The sequence below is a fragment of the Scylla paramamosain genome, chromosome 3 (genome assembly GCF_035594125.1).
Source record: "Scylla paramamosain isolate STU-SP2022 chromosome 3, ASM3559412v1, whole genome shotgun sequence".
Lineage (NCBI taxonomy): Eukaryota > Metazoa > Arthropoda > Malacostraca > Decapoda > Portunidae > Scylla > Scylla paramamosain.
Genome location: NC_087153.1, coordinates 13182501 through 13204849, shown reverse-complemented (window position 1 = coordinate 13204849; position 22349 = coordinate 13182501). Strand labels below are relative to the sequence as shown.

The window sequence follows — 22349 nt, the reverse complement described above, 5'->3', positions numbered from 1 at the left end:
CTCGCAGTGAACAAGGAAAGTGACGATCAGCGGGCGGAGATCGCATTGCCGTGTTATATATTGTTATCACGCTGCCGTAAGAGCCGCGGAGCGTGTGGCTTGTTTCCTGCCCCTGGGGGATGGCGCGGCGCGGCGACAGCTGGCGGCAGAGCCGGTGCTGCAGCATAGCGCGCCAGGGAACGTACTACTTGGCAACCCCACCAAGGTCAGGTAGCTTCTGCCAGGATGAAGTTGTGTTCTTCTTTGGTTCTTAAGAAGCGGCGGTTAACTGTGCGACAACGAGTCCCCGCCTGTATAGTGCGGGGGTGCCTGCTTCTGGGTGGCGGGGCGCGGCCACGCTACCCATGGCCCTCCCCACCTGCCAGCCTGCTGGGAGGAGGGTTGGCGGCACTGGCGGCCTCGCTTGCAACCCTGAGTGGTGCGCCGACGTGTTTTAGGTTTTGTGGGACCAGGGGCACCCCAGCACCATGCGGGCACCGCTGGGTGGGCGGCGGGGAGGCTGGGGGCGGAGAGCGGCTGTTAGTGGTGTCAACAGCAGATGTGGCAGGTCAACACGGGGGTGAGTTAGCAACGCTCACCTGTGTTGACTTGGCCTTCCCCCTCCCCCCCACACATCCTGGTCCTCACTCCCGCCACCCTCTCTTGTTTAGCCACCAAGTTCCTCCTCTTACCCCTGTAACCATTGGCCTCAGACCCTAAACACTCCCTGTGGTCTTCCTGCCGCCTCCCGCGCCCCATTCTTCGCTCCCCCTTTCCTTGTCCACACCAAGAATGTTGATCAGAATGCAGAGGTCAACTTTTTTTTTTTCCTCCCCGATTGTTGGCCGTGGTTTGGGCTTATGTGTGATGATGGTGTAGGTTTGGTGGACCTGGTGGAGTAGAGTGGGAAAGCGTTGATGTGGTGTGCGTGGGTTTGGTGGAGTATAGAGTAGCTAAGGGAAGTTGAGAAGTAGGAATTGTGGAGGACAGTAGTGTGGTAGTGTGGTGGTGTGCGTGGGTGTGTGTATGTGTCTGTGTCTGTGTGTGTGTGTGTGTGGTGAAGGGCAGGGGCGGTGAGCGGTGAGGCGAGGCAGGCAGTTGAGTGATGCTGTAACCTGCACTCCCTGCTGGTGGGTGGAGGTGGAGCAGCGGGTCTCTGGGTCCAGTCTGCCCGCCCGCCTGTTTGTGCACGGACTGGCTGGTGGGAGGGTGGAGGGGCGATGGCGGCAACTAAGGGACCCACTTTGTCTGTACTCTACCTTGCCCAGCCCTCTCACTCCACCTCACCACTCCGCCCCATCACTCCAGCGTCCCCTGTCTCCCTGTCTCCCTTCCCATTCAGTGCCGTACATCACGTTTTCTCCAAGCCTAAAACACAGCACCGGCATTCCTTCTATAGTTACTCAGTGGACGTGATTCTCTCTCTCTCTCTCTCTCTCTCTCTCTCTCTCTCTCTCTCTCTCTCTCTCTCTCTCTCTCTCTCTCTCTCTCTCTCTCTCTCTCTCTCTCTCTCTCTCTCTCTCTCTCTCTCTCTCTCTCTCTCTCTCCCCCTAGAACGGAAAATGTTAGGTAGGTAGGCAGGCAGGTCGGCCTCTTCATGATGAATTAAACCCTTTTACCAGACAAAGGAAATATCAAGCAGCGAAGACTGTCTTTATGGGGCGGCTCCTCCTGCTGCTGCTCCCTCCTCCCTCCTCCCCCTTCCCTCCTGTCAGGGCTGCCACCCTCCACCGCCCCCTTACTCATAGTGCAGCTCCTTCCCTTCCCCCCACCCCCTCTCCTCCATCCGCCTTGCCTCTCCTTCCATTCCCAATGTCATTACCTCCCTCCTTCCCCGGAGATGTCATGACACCCGCATCCCCTCACTTCCCCTCCTGGTCATGGCCACCCCTTCTTCTTCATCGCCTCCCTCACGGTCACCGCCCTGCACCTCCCTCCCTCCCTCTCTGCTTCCCTCCCTCCCTCCCTCAGGCCGTCTCCGCCACGGCACATCTTCACTTTGAGGTCCGAGGCGTGGCGAAGGTTATGGCTTGTAGGACGAGAGGGAAGCTAGCGCGTTGACTCATTCATCTTTCATAACCTGCAAACTCTCTCTCTCTTTCTCGTTCTCTACTCGTTTTCAGTGTGTTCTTGCCCCTTATGCTCCTCCTCCTCGTCCGTCTTGTCTTCCTTCTTTGGCAGGGTGCGTCGTTGACAGTACCTCATAAATACATTGTTATTGGTTAGACAGTTTACGAAGTTAATGGTTGCTTGTTTACATACACACACACACACACACACACACACACACACACACACACACACACACACACACACACACACACACACACACACACACACACACACAAAGAAAAAGAAGTGTAGAGGGTGGCGAAGGTTGGGTGGAGTGAAGTGGGGGTATATACAAGGGGGAGATCATTGCTCCCAAGCGAATAGTCAAGGTCACTTCAACCTCGGCACGTCCGCTCCCACACTTCCTCCCTCCCTCTTTCCCGCCTGCCTCCCACACCTTTCTGGTCATCTAGAGGTTAGGGAACATAAGGCTGCCCGTCACCAGCTGCGGCCCTCCCACGTCCGGAGCTTGGACCGCACGCTCGCTGAGCAGCTTTGTTCCTGCGCCCAGGCTGCCCGGCGCCGCACGAGTGGTGGCGGGGCGAGGTGCACCGCATGGCAGAGGATGCAGTCTGCCCAGTCTGGCTTTACGACGCCCGTGGTTACGTGTGGACGTGTCCTGCAGGTCTCGTTAGGACAAATCTATAATTCCTTGTTGCTGAATTGAATTTCAGAGTAGACGAAGCCTGTGTCGGAGAAGCCACTGACGCGGCAGTTACCGTCGTGGCGTGGCATCGCGTGTGCCTTGCAGGTGGGAAGGCGCCGTGGCGTTAAGGATGTGGAGAGGGGGTGAGACAAGGGGGAGGTGCGGGATGACCGGAGGTGCGAACTTTAGCCAGGTCATTGTTCAAGGACACGCTTGTTATTGTTTTGCTTGACGGAACGAGCGGGCAGGATCCGGTTGCCGGTGGCCGCCTCACACCTGGGTGTGATTGTTGAATCAGCGCAGCGCTGTAGTGCAGGTGCGGTGGTGCCCGCCTGGCGCCAGGCCGACCGCGTGGGTGTGTGCAGGGAAAATGTTCCAGGCGGGTGTAACCTTTGGTGGCAGGAAGTAGTGGTCTTTGTGACTGGCAGGGAGGGCGCGGGTCAGGTGAGGCCAGGTCATGCTGCAGGGGACGCCCCACGCCCCATCACCTGGCGGGCCAACCACGGCCGGCTGCTGGGACGGCACCCTTGCGACCCACAATTTGGACGCAAAATGGCAACTGAAACTTTCAAGGGCATCCGGTCGCTTACCTTCCATGACTCTGTCTTCCTCCTCCTCCTCCTCCTCCTCCTCCTCCTCCTCCTCCTCCTCCTCCTCCTCCTCCCAGCCCCGTAGATCCAGCTCTCCCTCTCCCTCTCCCCAGTCTGAATCGTTGGGGTAGAGTGCCCCCTTTTCCAGGAGATGGCGTGCCCATGAGAGGACGCGCCCCGCCACTCCTCATCAGCCCCCGGTCCCGCCCTGCACGTCGCGATCAACAGACTACCGATAATGGGGTGACACTGACCTGCGTAGCCTAAACTATCCAGTGCCCTCCCCCCCCCCATCCCACGCACATCCTCCCGCCCCCGCAATATTTGCGTCGGGCCTCTCGTTACTTGCTCTGTAATTCCGTAGCGGTAATTCTATACGAACGTGGACGTGTCGCAGCACCAACAATAACAGCAACATTAGAGTTAACAGTAGCAGGAATACTAAAATACGGTGTGAGGTATAAATGGGGTAGAGACATTTGAGGTCAGTAGAGTCAGTAGAGATGCGTTGTAAAGGATTTTCTTTGTGCCTTAAGCAAAAGTTTCTTTATTGATTTGAGTCTGGTCCGGATTTGTAATCAAGTAATTAGTATTGAAGGGCACGTGATTTCACTTAATTTCAAATTTATTAATTTCCATTTGCTTGAAATTGCGTTTAAATTAAAATGAAGTCGATCAGATGGAATCAGCCTTTTAGTATCTCGGTGGTGGTAGTGGATCAGTAGCAGCAACAGTGACCACAGCAGCACACAACACCAGGTGGAGCCGCGTGCCTGAGAGATGAGTGGGTGCAGAGGCGAGTCCATGTGGGGATGTTGGCGCCGGTGGTGGTGGCGGTATTCGGTGCATTCCAAGGGGCCTCGTCTGCTTGGGTTTGTTGCCTGGCTGCCGCTGCCTCCAGGTGCTTGTGTTCGTGTTTGCTCCGAGCGCTGCGTTGGAGCGAGGTCTTGATGGTCAGCGTGTTCCGGGGGGGCTGGGTGGAGGGGCGTGGTGCACACCGCCGCGGCGGTAGTGGTGGCGAGATTGTGGCGGTGGAACGGATCGGGAATGGTGTAAGACGCAGGTATTGGAGCTGTGGACGAGCAGTGAACCTTGACGCCGCGAGGGTCACCACCACTACCACCACCACCATGGCTCAAAGGGGGCACTGATACATACTGTGTGTGTGTGTGTGTGTGTGTGTGTGTGTGTGTGTGTGTGTGTGGTGTGTGTGTGTGTGAGTGAGTGCGTGCGTGCGAGTGTGTGTGTGAGAGAGAGAGAGAGAGAGAGAGAGAGAGAGAGAGAGAGAGAGAGAGAGAGAGAGAGAGAGAGGAGAGAGAGAGATTAGGGAACGGGGGTGTGGAGGTGACCTTTGGGCGGGTCATTGTTAGGTGGTGGCGAGAGTGGGCGAGCGAGCAGGTCCTTTCTGGGCGCGTAGGAGTCTCCCCAGCTGGTCTCTTGGCGGGCAGGTGTGCCAGGGGGATGCCACGCGGGGCCACAGCGGCAGAGTGGCGGGATTGTGGCACCTCGGTAAAGTCGTTTTTGTGTGTAGGGAATGTCGGTGCCTCGGGCGACAGGTTAGGCTTCCGCCGCCCATTGTAATGACCACCGACATACCTTAGCCCGCCCGCTCTCCCCCTTTCCCCGCACACACCTGTGTGATGACGGGCCGTGCGGCGCTGCGCATGTGGAGGCGGAGGCCACCTCCCATGACCTACCAATCGTCCACCTGCGAACCTTGTCGCCGCCTACACGTGCAGCTGCGTCCACCAACAATAGTGGGTCATTAGCACGACCCAGCAAGGCCTCGGGTGGTCGTTGCGCAGGCCTTCCTCCGCCCGGGGCACGGCGGGGGGTGGTGAGGCAAGTCAGAAACCTGGCGACGGCGGCGGCGAAGAACTGATATTCACGCCAGGAAAAAGCTAAACCAGTTGGTGTAGCGAGGCGGTGCAGCCACGCTCCGCTGGGGCTGAAAACGTGAGGCGGACGCAGATGAGAGGCGAGAGGAGGAGTGGGGGAAGGTGCCGCAGAGAGTGAGAGTGCCGCCTCTTCCTTCACTTCTTTATCCATTGACGGAACTTTTTATGCTCCTCCTCCTCATCCTTTGCCACCACTTCCTTCTCCCGTTGGTCCTTTCCTCCTCCTCCTCCTCCTCCTCCTCCTCCTCCTCCTCCTCCTCCTCCTCCTCCTCCTCCTCCTCCTCCTCCCCGAGCTAGACTTCCCGGCATTGAAAGAGAAGACGAGTTGCAGAAGGAAAGTGAGAGTCGACACTGACACTGACATTGAAACCCGCAGCCACTTTCCCCCCGCCAGTGTCAGGCTCAGGCGGCAGCCAGCTGATTCCCCTCCCCCTCCTCCCCCCTCCCCCCACATGAGTGCTGGTGATCAAGGTCAGTGGCGCGGCGGCCCCTTACCGCTCCTCCGAGGGCGGAGAAACACAATCAGTGGAGAGAAAGTGCCAACAGTACCACCACCTGAGGAAAACTCCTCTTACTCTTACTCCTGCATCACCTCCCGCACTGACCTACCCCTACAGCGCATTCTAATTCCTCCCGACTCCTGCAGCAGTTACTCCCCGTAGCCTTGCGCGGTTCTTCTCCTGGCATCCCGTTTTTTCTCACCCCGCAGTGCCCCACACCGTACCATCCCACCATCTTACCATCCTGCTCGTGTGGCTTTCCATCTACCGTCCTCTACTCCCAGCTTCCATTCTTCCTTCTCTGCTCCTCTTAGCAACTTTGTCTCTCAGTTTTCACTTCAGTTTCGTCCTTCTCCGCGTTCCTGTACACGGCCCCGCTGCTGACGAGGCCCAGATGTGCGCGGGAAGAGCGCCGATGGGGCCTGGTGGGGAGGGGAAGGGGTGTGTGGAGTGGGTAGGGGAGGGCAGCAAGGTACGGAAGGAGGAGGTGCGGGGGAGGTGAGGGAGCATTTCTTGTTGGTTCCCTCACCTTGATCTTTACTGCCCTCGCCTCCTGCTCCCCCTTCCTCCTCTGTTCTTTTGGAGTCCGCCTCGTGAGCGTCACTGACCTGTGTTACCCCAAGGCGGTCGCGCTGTGCTCCTCGAGGCCTTTTGTATGTGTATGAGTGTGTGCGCGCAGTTTGTGCTGTTCTGTTCTGTGAGAGAGAGAGAGAGAGAGAGAGAGAGAGAGGAGAGAGAGAGAGAGAGAGAGAGAGAGAGAGAGAGAGAGAGAGAGAAGGGGGGGTAGGGGGCAGAAAACAGAAGCATTAGCCGTGGATGGGTTGAATGGCCACATGTCCTTGTGTGGCGGTGAGGGACGCAGGGATGAGATGGGAGTGACGGTCTGTTGTGTGTGTGTGTGTGTGTGTGTGTGTGTGTGTGTGTGTGTGTGTGTGTGTGTGTGTGTGTGTGTGTGTGTGTGTGTGTGCGTGCGTGCGTGCGTGCGTGCGTTCGTGCTTGCTTGCACACTTGCTTGCTTGCTTGCTTGCTTTTGTTTGTGTGGCTGTGTCTGATGAACAAGGCACGGGCATTGGACGTGGCGTGTGTGGCTGCGTGCCAGGAGTGCGCCGTGGTCACTAGGTCATTGGCTTCAGGTCCTGATCAGGGATGGGGGGCAGGGAAGGAGAAGAAGGGGCCTTCCTGTCGGGGTGTGGAGGTGGAAGGGCCGTGGGAGGGTGGTGGTGGTGTTCTTGCCGCCACATCCGGGGGGAACGCTCTCCACACTCCACCACGCACACACTCACTCACCACACTTCTCCACGTGGGTTGAAGACTTCAAGTCCACTGAGGGTTCTCCACCCTTCCACCATTTCCTTCTTGCCATCCTCACGCTCCCTCCATACAGCACAACCACGTGTTCCTCACTCACGCCTCCCATCCCTCACCCAACAAGCGCCTGCCGGGTTCCTCTGATATATCTTTGTTTTCTTCCGAGAACTTAAGAGGCAGACAGGGTAGAGGAGTATTTCCCATGAGCCTCCTCCTCTGTGCCGTGGTTAAGACCGGTGTGCCGCCTGACTGCCTGGGAGGAGAGGGAGGGAGGGAGGGTCGGGAGGAGTCACTGACTGCTAACGTAACCACTTCCAGTATTATTACCTGTACGCACTCCATGTAGACGAGGCGCAGCGCAGACCTCTTCTCACCTGCCTTTTCTCACCTGGCTGTGTGGGCGCGTACCTTCAGATCGGACCATTGACCCGTACCCACCTCGGCGAGACCCGCGCTCCGCAGGTCTGCCACTACCCAGGATGCTATAAACTTTAGTGCTGTTGTGCGTACCTTTAACCAAGCAGGGAAACGTTTTATTGCGTATTTATTCGTTCATTCATGTCTTAGTTGTATTCATTTATTAATTTTACACTGTTTCGCTCCATGCTTGCGTATACGTGTTTCGTAATGTGTTCTTTACGTAGACGACACAACAGCCTGCCATCTTGTCTCTACAACTGTACTTCCTATACTTTCTTCAACTTTACCTTTCTCCACTACCAGCCTGTCTTTCAACCAACAGTTCATTTCAGGTGACAGGAATGCCATAGATATTGGAATGAACAAAACTCTAGCACGCGTACATTTATTTAAGCGCGAGGAGGTGGAAACGACAGATCCGCACCAGACCACGAGACCGAGACGCACGTGGCCCGTTCTTCATGGTGAGGCGAGCCGCAGCCACTGCACTCACTGCCCATGCCAACACCGGGGCTGCTGGGTGAGGCAGCCCGCCGGGGATCCTTGTTTTGAGCCTAGCCTCGGCATTACTGAGCACATGGGTAGCTGAGGAGTGTGTCAGTGGTTAGGGAATAGATAAGAGTTTCGTATTCTTGGTTGAACACATTACACATTACCACCCCCCACTCTCACTCTCTCTCTCTCTCTCTCTCTCTCTCTCTCTCTCTCTCTCTCTCTCTCTCTCTCTCTCTCTCTCTCTCTCTCTCTCTCTCTCTCTCTCTCTCTCTCTCGTCCACGCCACATCTATTTCAACCACTATATCTTCCCGTCGCCTCCCTGACCTTGCCCTCACCGCCCGCCGGCGCCCCACGCCCATCTTTGTTCTCTGCGTCCCTCCTTCTCAGGGATGGATTCTACATTTTCACACCCAGGAGTGGGCGGAGAGAGGGCAAGGGGTTCCATCACCTCCTCGCCCAAAGTATGCACGCTAATGGGTAGACTCGGGTTCGCATTTCCATAATTATTCCTACTCGGACAAAAAGGTATTTGGGCAAAGGCTGGAGCCGGACCTGCGCGGCGCGGCGTAGGCGTGAGGTGATGAGGGCGGCTATTGTAGAGGCGGCGGCGCGGGTAACGATTCCACGGCGTTTATGGAGTATGTATGATCAGCATTAATGAGAGAGGCACGGGAGGAATGTGAAATGGTCGTGGCGTACATACAAGTGTTATTTATGAGCCAATGTTCCTAGAAGGTTCTCAGCTTGTAAGAGACGAGAATGTGCGAGGAAGAGTGAGTGTGTTTGTTGTTGAGCTAAGCACCGCCAGTAATAAGATGTTAGGTAAAGAAACCAGAGTGTTAGGTAAGCAATGCAATTATCCCGATGGCTGTGAATATAACTCGTGGAGATATAAATGTGAAGGGTTAAGTGCGGGTGTTGAGGTGGCCTGCCGCAATAAGGCGCCCGTAGATAGCGATGTGACGGCCAAGCGTGAGATCTCGTTAGTCAAGCATCATAATCCCCCAGCACGATGATGGGGATCCGGAGTGTGACGCCGCGACAGCTTCCAAACAAACACTAGCTTACCTCGTATTTTCACAGGATATAAAGTGATGGTGGGAACTGTGTTATAAGATTGTATACCGTGTTTTTCTTCATGGATTTGTTTTAGTCAAAGTTTTAAGGTTTTGTCTAAATTCTAGATAATTGTTGGGTATCTTTATAATGTTTAAGTGGCATGAATATTGCATAACTTAAGTGAGAGCTGAATTCTTCCTCCACTTGTTAATAATAATTCAAGGCGAGTATGAAACATTATAATGGGGAAAGATCTATTTATTGGAATTCAGAACATTGCCATCACTTTAGCATCTTAGTAACAAGACTACATGGGAAGGAAGACTTTTTTTTTTTGGAATTGGTAACCTGTACTCTCATTTTCGCCTTCCCTCAGTCTTAAGTCTTCTGGTTTGCTGTCAGTCTTAGCACAAAACTATTATAACAACTGTGGAGTTAATCCTTTCTTTACTCTGGCACATCTTTATTCAATTATTAACCACTCTGAGACACCTTTTCTTACCCTAATGCCATCTCCAAACATTGTACTGGCTAGAAATTGCAAATTTTGTCTTCTTTCTTGTAGGTGCTTATAAAGATTCCATACATTGCTTTTGATGTAGTGAGTTTTTCTATATTACGGTGAAAGTTAATACTGATTGAGAGAGGAAAGCCATATGGAAGGGAAGTAAGTCGGTGTGTTACTACGGACTTGTGACTGTGAATACAAGCACAATTTAGTCTTACCACAGGAACGTCCTATCCTTTACAGTTGTCATGTTTGGGTTACTTGTCACCACCACTCCTGAGGTAATGGGTCTTGGAGTGTATACATATACCTTTGATGAAATAGATGTCATCCCTACATAATGGTGTCACATTCACCACCACGTCCACCACCTTCAGGTCTCAAGTTAACATAGCAAACCATCCCAGCTCACTATTTTTATTTATTTATTTATTTACTTATTTATTTATTCATTTATTTATTTATTTATTTATTATTGTTATTGTTATTATTATTATTATTATTATTATTATTATTATTATTATTATTATTATTATTTATTCATTTTTTATTAATTTTTTTATTTATATATTTTTTTCCATTAATTTCCACCACCACCATCTTTTGTTATGGATTATACCACTACCACCATCACCATTATCACCACCATTACCATATCACACCATTACTCTCACCAATGACCACTACAGCATCACAGTGCCATACTCCTTACTACCACCACTCAGTGTCATGCTCCACATCACCACACAATGCCACATACCACCACTGTAACCACATCACCACCATCACACGTGTACCATGCTCCACACCATCACCACGCTGCCTTGCTCCACATTATTTCCATCACTACTCTGTTAAGCATACCACCATATCAGCACATGAACAGTAAGTACTACCAGCTCTGCCTTCGTGATCACACAACCTACTACAAGTGCCTAATTGAATACCCATAATGGCTATTACTGTCATGGCTATTACCACAACAATAAACATTAGCATCAATACTCTTCCAGAACACAATCACAAATAAAGAAAGATGAGAGAAAACTGCTAAAACATTTTGTTTAAATCGTCATCCCATCACATTGTTATTGTTATTGTGATTTTTGTTATTTGATAGTGTTACATAAGAATATGAAGTATTTAATGTAGTGTGTGTGTGTGTGTGTGTGTGTGTTTAAATCGTCATACCATCACATTGTTATTGTTATTGTGATTTTTGTTATTTGATAGTGTTACATAAGAATATGAAGTATTTAATGTAGTGTGTGTGTGTGTGTGTGTGTGTGTGTGTGGCAGCAAGTAACAAAGTTGTTGTATTGCAGGCTGTAAGATCAAGGCTCTGCGGGCCAAGACCAACACGTACATCAAGACGCCCGTCAGAGGAGAGGAGCCAGTGTTTGTAGTCACTGGTGAGTGTTGTCTGGGTTTCTTAACTTTCACCCTTAGTGTAGTGTGTTCTCTACTGTTTTCCTTACTAGTGTACTTACATTTCAGTGCATCCCTTGCTTGTCTCTCTCTCTCTCTCTCTCTCTCTCTCTCTCTCTCTCTCTCTCTCTCTCTCTCTCTCTCTCTCTCTCTCTCTCTCTCTCTCTCTCTCTCTCTCTCTCTCTCTCTCTCTCTCTCTCTCTCTCTCTCTCTCTCTCTCTCTCTCTCTCTCTCTCTCTCTCACCCTTAGTGTAGTGTGTTCTCTACTGTTTTCCTTACTAGTGTACTTACATTTCAGTGCATCCCTTGCTTGTCCCTACACTCTCTCTCTCTCTCTCTCTCTCTCTCTCTCTCTCTCCTCTCTCTCTCTCTCTCTCTCTCTCTCTCTCTCTCTCTCTCCTCTCTCTCTCTCTCTCTCTCTCTCTCTCTCTCTCTCTCTCTCTCTCTCTCTCTCTCTCTCTCTCTCTCTCTCTCTCTCTCTCTCTCTCTCTCTCTCTCTCATAGGTTTGTCCGTTTCAACTTTCCCCACTATGTAACTTTCTTTACTGCCTTCCTGTTTTTTTTGTTGTGAGGGGGTACATGCCCACATGGAGTGTGTAGTCTTGCTGTGCAGGTCATCAGTGGGTCACGGGAAGGGGTTGAGGGCAACAGGCAGGGTGTGGTGGCCAAGGTTTATGAGCAAGGTTTGGTGGGAGGGTAGTGAATAGGGGTGCGGGTGGGTTCCATACCTTTGGTCCTTTAATGTGAATATTATGCTGGGCAGCCTTATGCCTCCTCAAGGGAGGTGATTGTACTTGCCTGGTCAGAAAGGGATGATGTTGGCAAGAGTAACAAGGCACTAAACAGCATCAGGGAAAGTTGCTGTGAAAATTATCTAGGGTGTAGGAATATGTCAGGTCTGTAGGTGGAGAAGACATGGTTGTGTGGGTGTGTGAGGCGTGGAAAAGTAAAGTTAGCTTTGGTACAGTTTGTTGGAAACAAGGAACTATGTTGAAGAGCATCACCTTGGTGGGGATGCCTTGCTGTTTACTATAATATTTCTTGGAGGCCTCCTGTATAAGCATCTCTTAATAATTTTTATTCAATGCTTGTTACTGCTGGAAAGGCCACAGCACTTTTCTGACATGACACATTGGTGAAGCTTACATGTGCTAAGTATGAAGTATTTTCTTATGTCGACTATGATCTAGAGAGAAGTGGAGTGTGACAAAAACAGAGTTGGGTCATAGGAAGGGAGAATTGTGACTATATTTGGGCACTGTATCCCCTCTGCTTTCTTTCTCCTGAGCATCATCCTTCCTTGACTACCCAGCTCACTGACAGCCTGCATTCCTGTCTGCCTAAGTTCATATTGCTGTGGTAGATGTAGCACCACCCCTGTCTCCTCTGTGATGCTTCACATTGCTCATTACTGTCTTAGTTCAACGTTGGACTTTGTGTATCAGAATAAGTAGTACTTATTTAAATGTTGGATCAATGTATAGCATGGGTCTAACCACCACACTGGTAATTAAGAGTTGTGTCATGTGCAGGGCGGAAGGAGGACGTGGGCATGGCTAAGCGGGAGATCCTCTCGGCGGCAGAACACTTCAGCCAGATCCGTGCCTGCCGCAAGAATAACCTCAATGGCTCCATGGCTCCAGGCCCCCCCACCAACGTTCCCGGCCAGGTGACCATCCAGGTGCGGGTGCCGTACCGCGTGGTGGGCCTGGTGGTGGGGCCCAAGGGTGCCACCATCAAGCGCATCCAGCAGCAGACCCACACCTACATCGTCACCCCATCACGGGACAAGGAGCCAGTCTTTGAGGTGACCGGGCTGCCAGAGTCTGTGGAGCAGGCCCGGAAGGAGATAGAGGCACACATCGCCATGCGCACGGGCGGCCTGCTGGACCAGGATGAGCCCAACGCTGCGGCTGCTGCCGCCGCAGCCGCTGCTGCTGCAGCAGCTGCGGCTGCCCGACACCACCCAGACTATCCTGCTCCATCCCATGGCTTAGATAATTTATTTAGCCCGTCATCTTCGGAGCTGGTGTCGTCACTGTACAAGCTCAACAATTCCTCGCTCAACGGTCTGGCCTCCATCAATGGCCTCACTAATGGGACCGGCCTCAATGGGCTCACCAATGGTCTTTCCAACGGTTCCACAATCAACAGTATCAATGGACTGAGCGGGCTGAGCGGCAGTGGACTGGGCGGCATGACAAGCCTCAACAACACCCTCAACAGCCTCAACACTTTAAACCAGCTCAATGACCTCAACTCCGCCTTCACACTGCTAGGGGACACTGGCTCCTCACTACTTGGCTCCTCAGGCAAAGGCAGTGGGAGCGGCGGCAGCACTGGCGGCGGAGGAGGTGCCCTGGAGTCATCTCTCTTCTCATCGTTCAGTGGCGGCAGTGTGGGTGGCACGAAGCTTGGCAGTGAGGTGACCAATGGTGGTGGCAGTGGCGGGGGCAGTGGACTGGGGCTGTATGGGGTGGATGAGGGCCTGGGATCTCTGGGCTCATCCATGGGATCCTCCCCCTCCTTTGATCCTGCGCCCTCCAGCATCTGGGGTGAGCTGGGGAGGTCCATGAACTCCACTGTCAGCTCCAGCTCATCCCTCAGTTCCACATTCTCGTCTCTCTCCTCCACTCTGTCATCCTCACTGACGCGCCGGTCGTCGTCAGTGTCTGGGTCGTCACCACCCTCCTCCCGGCTCTCCCCATCATTAGAGGCCCACCCCCCAGCCCGCCGAACAAGCTCAGACTCTGCCCCGGGTTTAGCCTCCGCTCCCTCTCTGGCATCGCTCAATTCTGCACTGACGGGGGGCCTTGGAGGCTTAGGTGGGCTGCCCACCTCATCCCCCTCCTCTTCCTCCCCAGCCTCCACCCCAGATCTCACTCAGCAGCTGAACGCCTTCCAGGCCGCCCCAGGGCTGCCCCCGTCACCTGCTACCTCCACAGGCGCAGCCATGACTCATCTGGTGAATGGGCTGGAGGAGAAGAAGCGCTGTGTTACTTGCTGCGAGTCAGAAGTGGTGGCTGCTCTTGTACCCTGCGGCCACAACCTCTTCTGCCTGGACTGCGCCAACAAGCTGGTGTCAGAGGCAGCTGAGTGCCCCATTTGCCGCATGAAGGTGACGCAGGCCATCCGCATCTTTTCCTAACGCGGCACTCAGCCTCACCACACGCCGCCAAGCTCGACCCACCAGCTTATAGATTATATTAGTCTGTATAGCATATATTTGCAGATTGAAGAGTATTATCTTTAAAAATTAATAATGATTTTTTATTAAAATATTGTGAAGATATTTTTATTTCATTTTTTCTTACAAAATGTAAAGCATTTTTAATGTATGACTCATGTGAGTGCCGGGCCGGGCCAGGCGGCCGAGCGTCGGTGCTGGACGCGGGTCCTTCAAGTCAGAGCGGAGAACAGCTGTTGTCAGGCTGTGATAGGCGGGCCGCGCCCCGCCAACAACTGCCAAGGGGTTATGCCCCTCCGTCGATCTCCCACTGTTTCCTGGGTACTCCGGACGGCTCGGGGCGGGGCGGGGCAAGGCGGGCGGCCAGGAGGGCAGGCAGGCAGGTGAGCAGGGAGGCAAGCACGCAGGCAGGCAGGCAGGTGGGCAGACCAGCAAGGCCAGCCAGCCTGGCCCAAAGGGTGAAGTCAGTACCTATCCGCTCCCAGATCTGAACCGTTGGCATCCACCACTCTTCTGTTCACCCATCAGCCCCCTACTCCCCACTACTCACCCCGCCTGTCCGCCCGACCGCCCGCCCAGCCTCCAAGCTGCCACACAACGAATGCAACATATCCTCATCAGCTCCATGTGAGCTTGTCAGCCGCCCACCATCCAGCCAGCCGCCCGCCTGCCTGCGGGTGGCCAGGTGGCCAGTGGGTAGTGTGGGAGGGCTCCAGGATCAGCGGGGCCGCCCCAGGCCGGCTCCGTGACCCACCCACCTGAACGATCGCCTCGTGCCTTCACCCCACACGCCCGGCACCACCTCTACCCCATCACCACCACCTCCACCACCACCTCTTTCCCTACCTACCATGCCAGTCCCCCATCCCTCCACCACCACCACAACCACCACCACCACCACCACCACCACCACCACCACCGCCCAGGAGCCACCCACCAGAGTTGACCCAGTTTGTGCATTCATGTAATGGAAGCAATACAGTGATATTATCTTAGTCATAGTGCTTTATCTAAGTTCTTGCTCATTATTGATATAAAGAAAAAACTATGAAATGTGAAAACTTTATTTTGTATAGAGATGGAAAAATCAGTATTCTAGACCAATTTTTAATTTCCAATATATTTAATTATCAATACATTTTTGTGATAATGTTTGTTTGAGTCTGACTTGAAGGACTAAGCGTCGTGCACGTGTTACACATGATCCCAGTGTGGGCGGGGCCCAGGGAAGGGCCCGGGAAGAGCTGTGGGGAACATCAGGGTGCCCACCCTACTTCCCCTCGGTCCCTTGTGGGGCCTTCCGACCCCTTCCAGGCCTGGCGATGAGTAGTTTGCCAAGTTGTGTCCCTCCCCTTGACAACGCACGAGGCCGGGCAGGTGTCGCGGGCCCTGGGACGCGGTGGGGCCCTGCACCACCACGGGACAGTTCAGAGTTCTCTTGGCTGAATCAAGGCAAGATTATTTAGTTTTAAGGTAATACATATATTTTTGTCCTAAGATTTATATTTTTCTTTTTCTTTTAATGGAAGTTTACAGTTGAGTGTTTTTAGTTCCTTTATGATATATTTTTTCTACCTGTCATTAATAGCGAGTGTCTATGTAACTTTGTTTACCTACCCCGTGTGAGGGTAAGTGAGTCCCGGGCCCCGCGCCCCTCACCCCGCATGCACGCCCTCCCCGCCGCCCACCTGGCAGGGTGCGGGCATAATGGTCAAGGTATTTAGGTGCAAAGTTTGTCTAAAGGTATTTTTTTGTAATTAGGGAGAGAATTGATTTAGTTTGAAGCCCTGTAGTTCTTAACAGATAATCAGCGACAGACATGAAGCTCTGAGCGTGAGTAATATTACTGATAGTTTAAAAGTGTTATTATACCCTTTCGATTCTCACCCAAACTGTTTGATATTCATTTTGTATCAGTGTTTCCTGGGGTGACTCCCACTGACGAGTCTGTATGTCTCGGGGACGGAGCGGGGTGGGCGTGGCATACCCGCTTCCCGCCCACACCTCCATCCCCAGTGTAGCTGGGAATCGAGAAGAGGGTGCTTTCCCGCCGCCCCCCCGGCCCACCAGTGGGGCGGGACGCGGGCGGCCGCCACCTCGCCGCCTCCCCAGTATAAACTCTAGTAACTAATATACCCAACCCCATTGTATCTTACCATAGAGCACAACTTAATCGCTATTTACAAAGATGAAAGTTTACGTAGTTTTCATATATCTATTTTAATATATATGATTTATTAGAGGAAAATTTATGGTGTAATTTGTTTGTGTAGCCTAGTTGAGTGATCTAAGAAATTATTTTTATTACCTTATTTCTATACTGTTTCTGAGGACATCAGAATGCTGTAGTGTTGTAGGTGTCCTGTTGTGGTGTAGTCTATATCAAGTGAGAAGACGTTATTTTTCATTCGTTTTTTTACAAAAGAGCTGAACAACCACATCGCCTTTGTGTTTGCTGTTGTGTGTGACGTGTTGGCCCGCGCCGCCGCCCGGGACACCGTTTACGCGGCCAAGAGTCGAGGTGCAGCGCCGGATCACCACCTTCCTCTCCAGCTCGAGGCGCTAAACGAGGCTGAGCCATAAGTTGCGGCCGCACCTGGAGGTCACCCCTCGCTGGGCAGAGGCACCATGGACCCTGATCAGAGCCAAGTCTTAAAGTACTGATGCATTGCCTTGTGGCTTAGCACCTTTTTCGCCCCGACCTGCATGCTTGCCGCTAGCGTGGCAAGCAGTCCGGGTCTCGCACTGTGGCAGAGGGCGGGAGACGGACAACATCCCGTCCCGCCGACCACCCGCTGCCCACTCCAGGACCACTCCATACCCTCTCCTCTGCGTCGCCCGTCCTGCCTTACCCTCCTCCCGCGGTCATTCAACGCTAGCCAATCAAAGCTCAGCATGACGGGTGGAGGCGGAGGGGCGAGGGCTGGTGGAGGGCCCGGAAGCGGCGGCGGGTTTCCTTGGTTCAGAAAAATAAAAAAAATAATAATAAATCGGTGGAAACGTTTGGTCAGCAGCTGCTTCGTTCCATGGGTCTTCCAGTACAGCGTTGAACAACTGTCGTCAGTGTCATAAGTTAGTTCACAATACCTATGCACTCTAATCCGTAATGAGTTTATTTTTTGTACTTTTCTACAGCGCCGTATATATATTGTATGGTAATTTTTCATAAAATCGTAGTGTATACTTAGGATGATAAACAAAATGATAAAAATACCAAAAAATATTCTATGCTTCTTGATGAAGGCTTCCCGCGTTAATCGGTGTGTACAGGGAAGCTGGGGCGGGGCCCGGTGGCCGCTCCCCCCCCAAGGCGGCGCCGCGCCCCACCCCAGGCACAACCTATTGCAATAATTCATCAATGATTGCTACACTATTTTCAAGAGATTTTTTGTCACTTATGCAAAAAGAGAAATATTTAAAACCCCTTCAAGTCAGTTTGTGGCAGCCAGCCCGCCCCGACAGTGGGCCGGGCTGCTGGGGGCCTGACGCAGCCCTCGGGCTCGGGCGGGCGGCTGCCTGGCTTGCTCCTGCTCAGTATTTTGTAACGTAACAGATTTCTCAATAATAATAATAATGATAATAATAATAATAATAAATAATAATAATAATATTAACCATTGCAGGGACACTCATCGTCTCCAATTGTTTTTATCCAAATGTGATTTTTTTCTTTCTTTCGTTTTAAGTGGTTAAGCGCAGTGTCGGTGCGCGTGCCGGGGCAGGCGGGGCCGCTGGGGGCGGGACCCGGGCGTGGGGCCCACCGCCGCCCCGCCCACCTGTTCCCCGTCATATCCCACCCAAGTTCCACTCACAATATAGTCTATATACTTATAATAATGATATATATTTGAGTATCAAGTATATTCTCGTAGACATGAGCGTTCGTAACGATGTTCTGAGGTAACTAGCGAGGAGAGCCGCCGCGCCGCGCGTCCCCGACCACTTCGGGTCCGGCGTTGCTGGACACTCTCCCGCAGCCGAGACTCGCTTCAAAATTGGGATTGTTTAGCGTCACTGAGGGGACACGTCAGGTCACTTGAGTGAACAGAGATCGGAGCTTGTAGCGAGGACCAGCGTGTTGCAGCAGGGAGGCTCGCGAGGCCAAAAGCATATGCTCATTACCTGTGTCCGCGCCAGCCAGCGCCCAGGTTGGTGATGGCTGGTGCGGCCGCGCTATTTTTCCCAGTATTCAGATGTAAGGGGAAGTGTAGCCAGTGGTGGACGCTCCTACAACCAGACGCTGCCCGCCATTTTCATTTCTTGTCTGGCCAAGTACGTAGCGGCCATCGTCACTCGCTGTAGAGGGCACAGAAAGGTTGTTTCACCTGCCCTGGTGGCGTCTGGGTATGAGTCGCGGCCACTCTGGCCCACACTCCGCCCTCCACCTCTCTTCTCGTGCTCTTTGGTATTGTTGCCTTATATCTGGAGAGCGAGGGAGCCGCGCCGCCACGTCCCGCTAGGCCGCACAGGGGTCGCCCTCACGCCGCCCGCCCCTCGCTTGGAGGCTGCTCATAAAGAAGGATCCGGCGGGTCGCTGGGCGCCCTCCCTCACCCTCTTTCTGGCCATCAATAGTTAATAAATATTTATAGTTATAATGGTAATATATTCTTTATAATGCTGATATAAAAAAAAAATTAAAAAACCGAGCATAAAGAGTAGCCCCCGGAATATATCTCTGCTGACGTGTCTTGGGGCGGGGCGGAGGTCGTGGCCGCTTGTCCCGCCCCGGGAAACTCGGCGCCAGCGATAGCTTCGTTCTGCATGTTTCGTACAATATTCACTAGAGGGAGAGAGACAAAAGGTGTGTGTGTGAGTGAGTGAGTGAGTGAGTGAATGAATGAATTTGAGTGTGCGTGGACGCGCACGGGTTTGGATGTGACAGAATTCGTGAGTGAAACTTGAGAGTCAGTAAGTCGGAGTGAAAGAGGACAGATCTCACATGCCAGGAGCCGCTGTTCACCGCGTCTTGGAGGAGGCGGAGGGAGGGAGAGAGGAGGAGGAGGAGGAGGCAGGGCATAGGTGAGGCTGGTCTGGGTGAGCGCGGCGCGTCCCTCAGCATTACCTACAGTGCTTTGCTTTCCGACCCGCCGCCGGGCATCCATTTTTTTTCCTATTTCACCAGAAAGTGTATATGTTTAGTTTATTTTTATATTAGAAATAGTTATAATGTTCCTAAGTGAGCTAGTACTAGAATTACTTCCTTTTTATTTATTTATTTACTTATTTATTATTATTATTATTATTATTATTATTATTATTATTATTATTATTATTTTATTGTATTTTATTTATTTATTTTTTATCTTTCTTTTATTATCTGTAAGAATGAATGTTTGTGTGACAAAGGAGTGTCGCGCCTCCCAGCCAGCTGCCCAGGCCCATCTGCCCTTACTTCAGCTCGTGCTTTAAAATTATCATACAAACTTTCCCCGATAATGATTGAGATTTGGAAGCGAATCAGAGTGTTGCATCCAGCACAAGTGGCTGACGGGCGTGTGCCGCCAGGTTGCCGCCACATCGCCGTAGCCCCGAGCCTCCTGACATGTCTTTTCTTCATCTGTAACCAGAAGCAATAACGTGTACTCGGTAGTGTGTTCTCGTGTCAACTTGATATTGTGACCAGTGTAAAAACTTAACAAAAATAAAAAAAATCTGATGGCCACGACGGTGCTGGATGTAAGGCGGACAGAGGCAGGCCAGGACCCGCCAGTTTTTGTCATTTATCAAGTATGTAGTGAGTATTTTTTCACGATCTTGACAGTGGTGTCGCCGTATTGTAGCAGAGTAGCAGTCCAGTCTCGGTTGTGTAGCGGCGTCCCGGTGCCGGAGGGCCGCCCCGTCACCCCCACTCATTGTCCCGCCCGGCCCATCAACCTCATGAAAATTCTAGTTGTGTGAAGTGCTTGATGTTGTGGTGACGGCCGCCCCCCCGCACCGCGACCCACCCTCGTGTGTAAGGCCCCTCCCCACACCCGGACCCGGGGCGGACTCCCACCATACCTCACCACACTCTGTTGTCCATCCCATAGCCTCATAGCTAAATATATCTGTATATAATTATATATAGAGAGAAACAAATATATACACTTTATAATTTTCTCAAGATATTTTCTACCATAATTTCAGAAGCGTTATGTAACACTGGCTCAGTTGAGTGTTTCTGAAGACCTGATGCTGCCCATCCCCCGCCCTTCCCTTCCAGTTGCCCTCCGGCACAGAGTCCGCCCCTCGCCCCCTCCATCCCCTTCGTCTTCTTCCTCATCCTCTTCCTCTTCCTCCTGGTAGAAATATATTTTGCTACCCATCTATACTGTTATTATCAATATGTAATTTTATTACGTAGGTTAATTTGTTAATGATAATAATTATACTTTTTTATTGGTATCAGTGAAGCCAGAGTACTTCTTACACGGGCATCTTAAATACTATTATAATTAGGTCTCACGAGGTCAATGGAAGCCGGGTTGTCCAGGGCTCTCTACTTTGACTTGACAAAGAAAACGTGAACTAGTCAAGCGTTTGGTTACTTTTATCTTCGATCCTCGGCCACTAGCCCATTATTATTATTATTATTATTATTATTATTATTATTATTATTATTATTATTATTATTATTATTATTATTGCTGTGTTGTTGAACTCAAAACTAATTATTGTTTTTACAAGTTTGTCTAGTTGAAGCTTGTGGAGATCTTTTATGACAAGGTGTTTGGAGGCTGAGGCGAGGTGGTTGTTCCGGGGGGGGGGCGGTTAGGGGGCGGGGGTCTGGCTCACCGCCCCTACCGCCCCGCCCCGGAGACGGCATCAGCCTTGCCTCAGCACACACACGGATTTTTTTTTTTTTTTTTTTTTTTTTTTTAATGGATTACTATATATTATTTTCCTACCATATGTGTTTATTTTGGATAGCAATATGGCCTCAGTGTACCTTTATTTGCTTGAGCCTGTTTGTTTGTTTGTTTGTTTGTCACTAGGAGGCGGGTGGGCCGACCCCCCACCCCCTCCAGCGCCAGGAGCTCGCAGACCGCACCATCTCCCTCAGCCTGTACACCCTAGTTCCATATTAAGATAATGTATTCCCATATATTTTTATTATTGATGTTTCCATATGCATATTATTAAAAATAAATGACAAAAAGAAATATGAACAAAACATATTTTGGAGTTAATACCTCTGTGGCTGCTGATCCACTGTGGTACTTAAAATATATGTATGGTTAATTTTTCATGTTTGCTAATAATTTTATTTTCTGATTTTTGTGAGAGTGATTCAATAGATAAAATAATAAAGTTACATGTATTAAACGTGTTGTATTCCTTGCCTCGTCTCTCCACCCCGGGACGCTGAGTGGCGGGAGTGGCGGCTGGGGACGCTCCTGCTTACGTGACGGACTTTGGAAACTTGGGGGAACACGACCTTGCCCACCAGGCGTCACTAGACTGATGACACGTTTGTAAGTGATCTGAGTCGACTTCTGTGTGTCTTCACTGGTCCACAAAGGTCCCAGCAAAATGACCAAATTATTATTATTTTATTTATTATTTTTAATCCAATTCTGCTATGGTCTCCCTTACTAGCTCGATAGGGCGTGGCGGGATGGTGGTGGTGATGACAAGGTGATGGTGGTGGGAGTCAGGGTGAAGTGACAGTGGATGGGCCGACGAAAGATCCTGGTGATAGTGAAGGGTAAGGAGGAGCAAATATCGTTGTATGGTGGTTAGAGTGAAGTGCCTGGAGGTGGTGATGGTGGCAGTGACAGCACCGCAGGCGTGCGTCAGGTTGAGGGAAGGCGCAGCTCCTGTCACAGCAACACTAAAAATAACCTGAGCACTGAAAGAGGCTGTGCATGGAGTGGGGATGGCGTAGAGGGCTTAAGAGTGTGAATGTGGGGTGAGGTGCGAGAGTGACTAAGGGAAGGAAGGCAAGCTAGAGAGAGGAGGGTGGTTAGCATGGCTGGCGGCATCGATTCCTCACCCTCCTTTCCATGGCCACTCCCTCCCTGCCGCTCCTGTCTGTCTGTCACTCGCCTCTGCCGCTTCACAGGGTTTTACGTTAAGTTTTCTTTCCGTAATAATTGGTTAATCGCCACACACTCAACAACAGCTGGGAGAGAAGTAATCAGACGTCATCAGTGACCTCGCCCGTCAGTGGGAAGGATGTGGTGCGCCGCGTCATGACAGGTTATTTATATTACTCGCTACCGTCGAGCTACCTG

The 22349-nt window shown here is 51.6% G+C and overlaps 1 protein-coding gene across 2 annotated transcripts in view; it reads left to right on the top strand.

Annotated features, from left to right (window-relative positions):
- The window catches only part of LOC135090618 (RNA-binding protein MEX3B-like), a 72725-nt gene extending 51287 nt beyond the window's left edge, over positions 1-21438 (top strand). For both annotated transcript variants that reach the window (XM_063987535.1, XM_063987544.1), the window contains 2 exons: positions 10843-10929; positions 12478-21438. In XM_063987535.1, coding sequence (XP_063843605.1) covers positions 10843-10929; positions 12478-14093 — 1703 coding nt within the window. In that variant the 3' untranslated portion in view covers positions 14094-21438. The remainder of the gene's footprint in view (positions 1-10842; positions 10930-12477) is intronic.
- Positions 21439-22349: the final 911 nt, after the last annotated feature.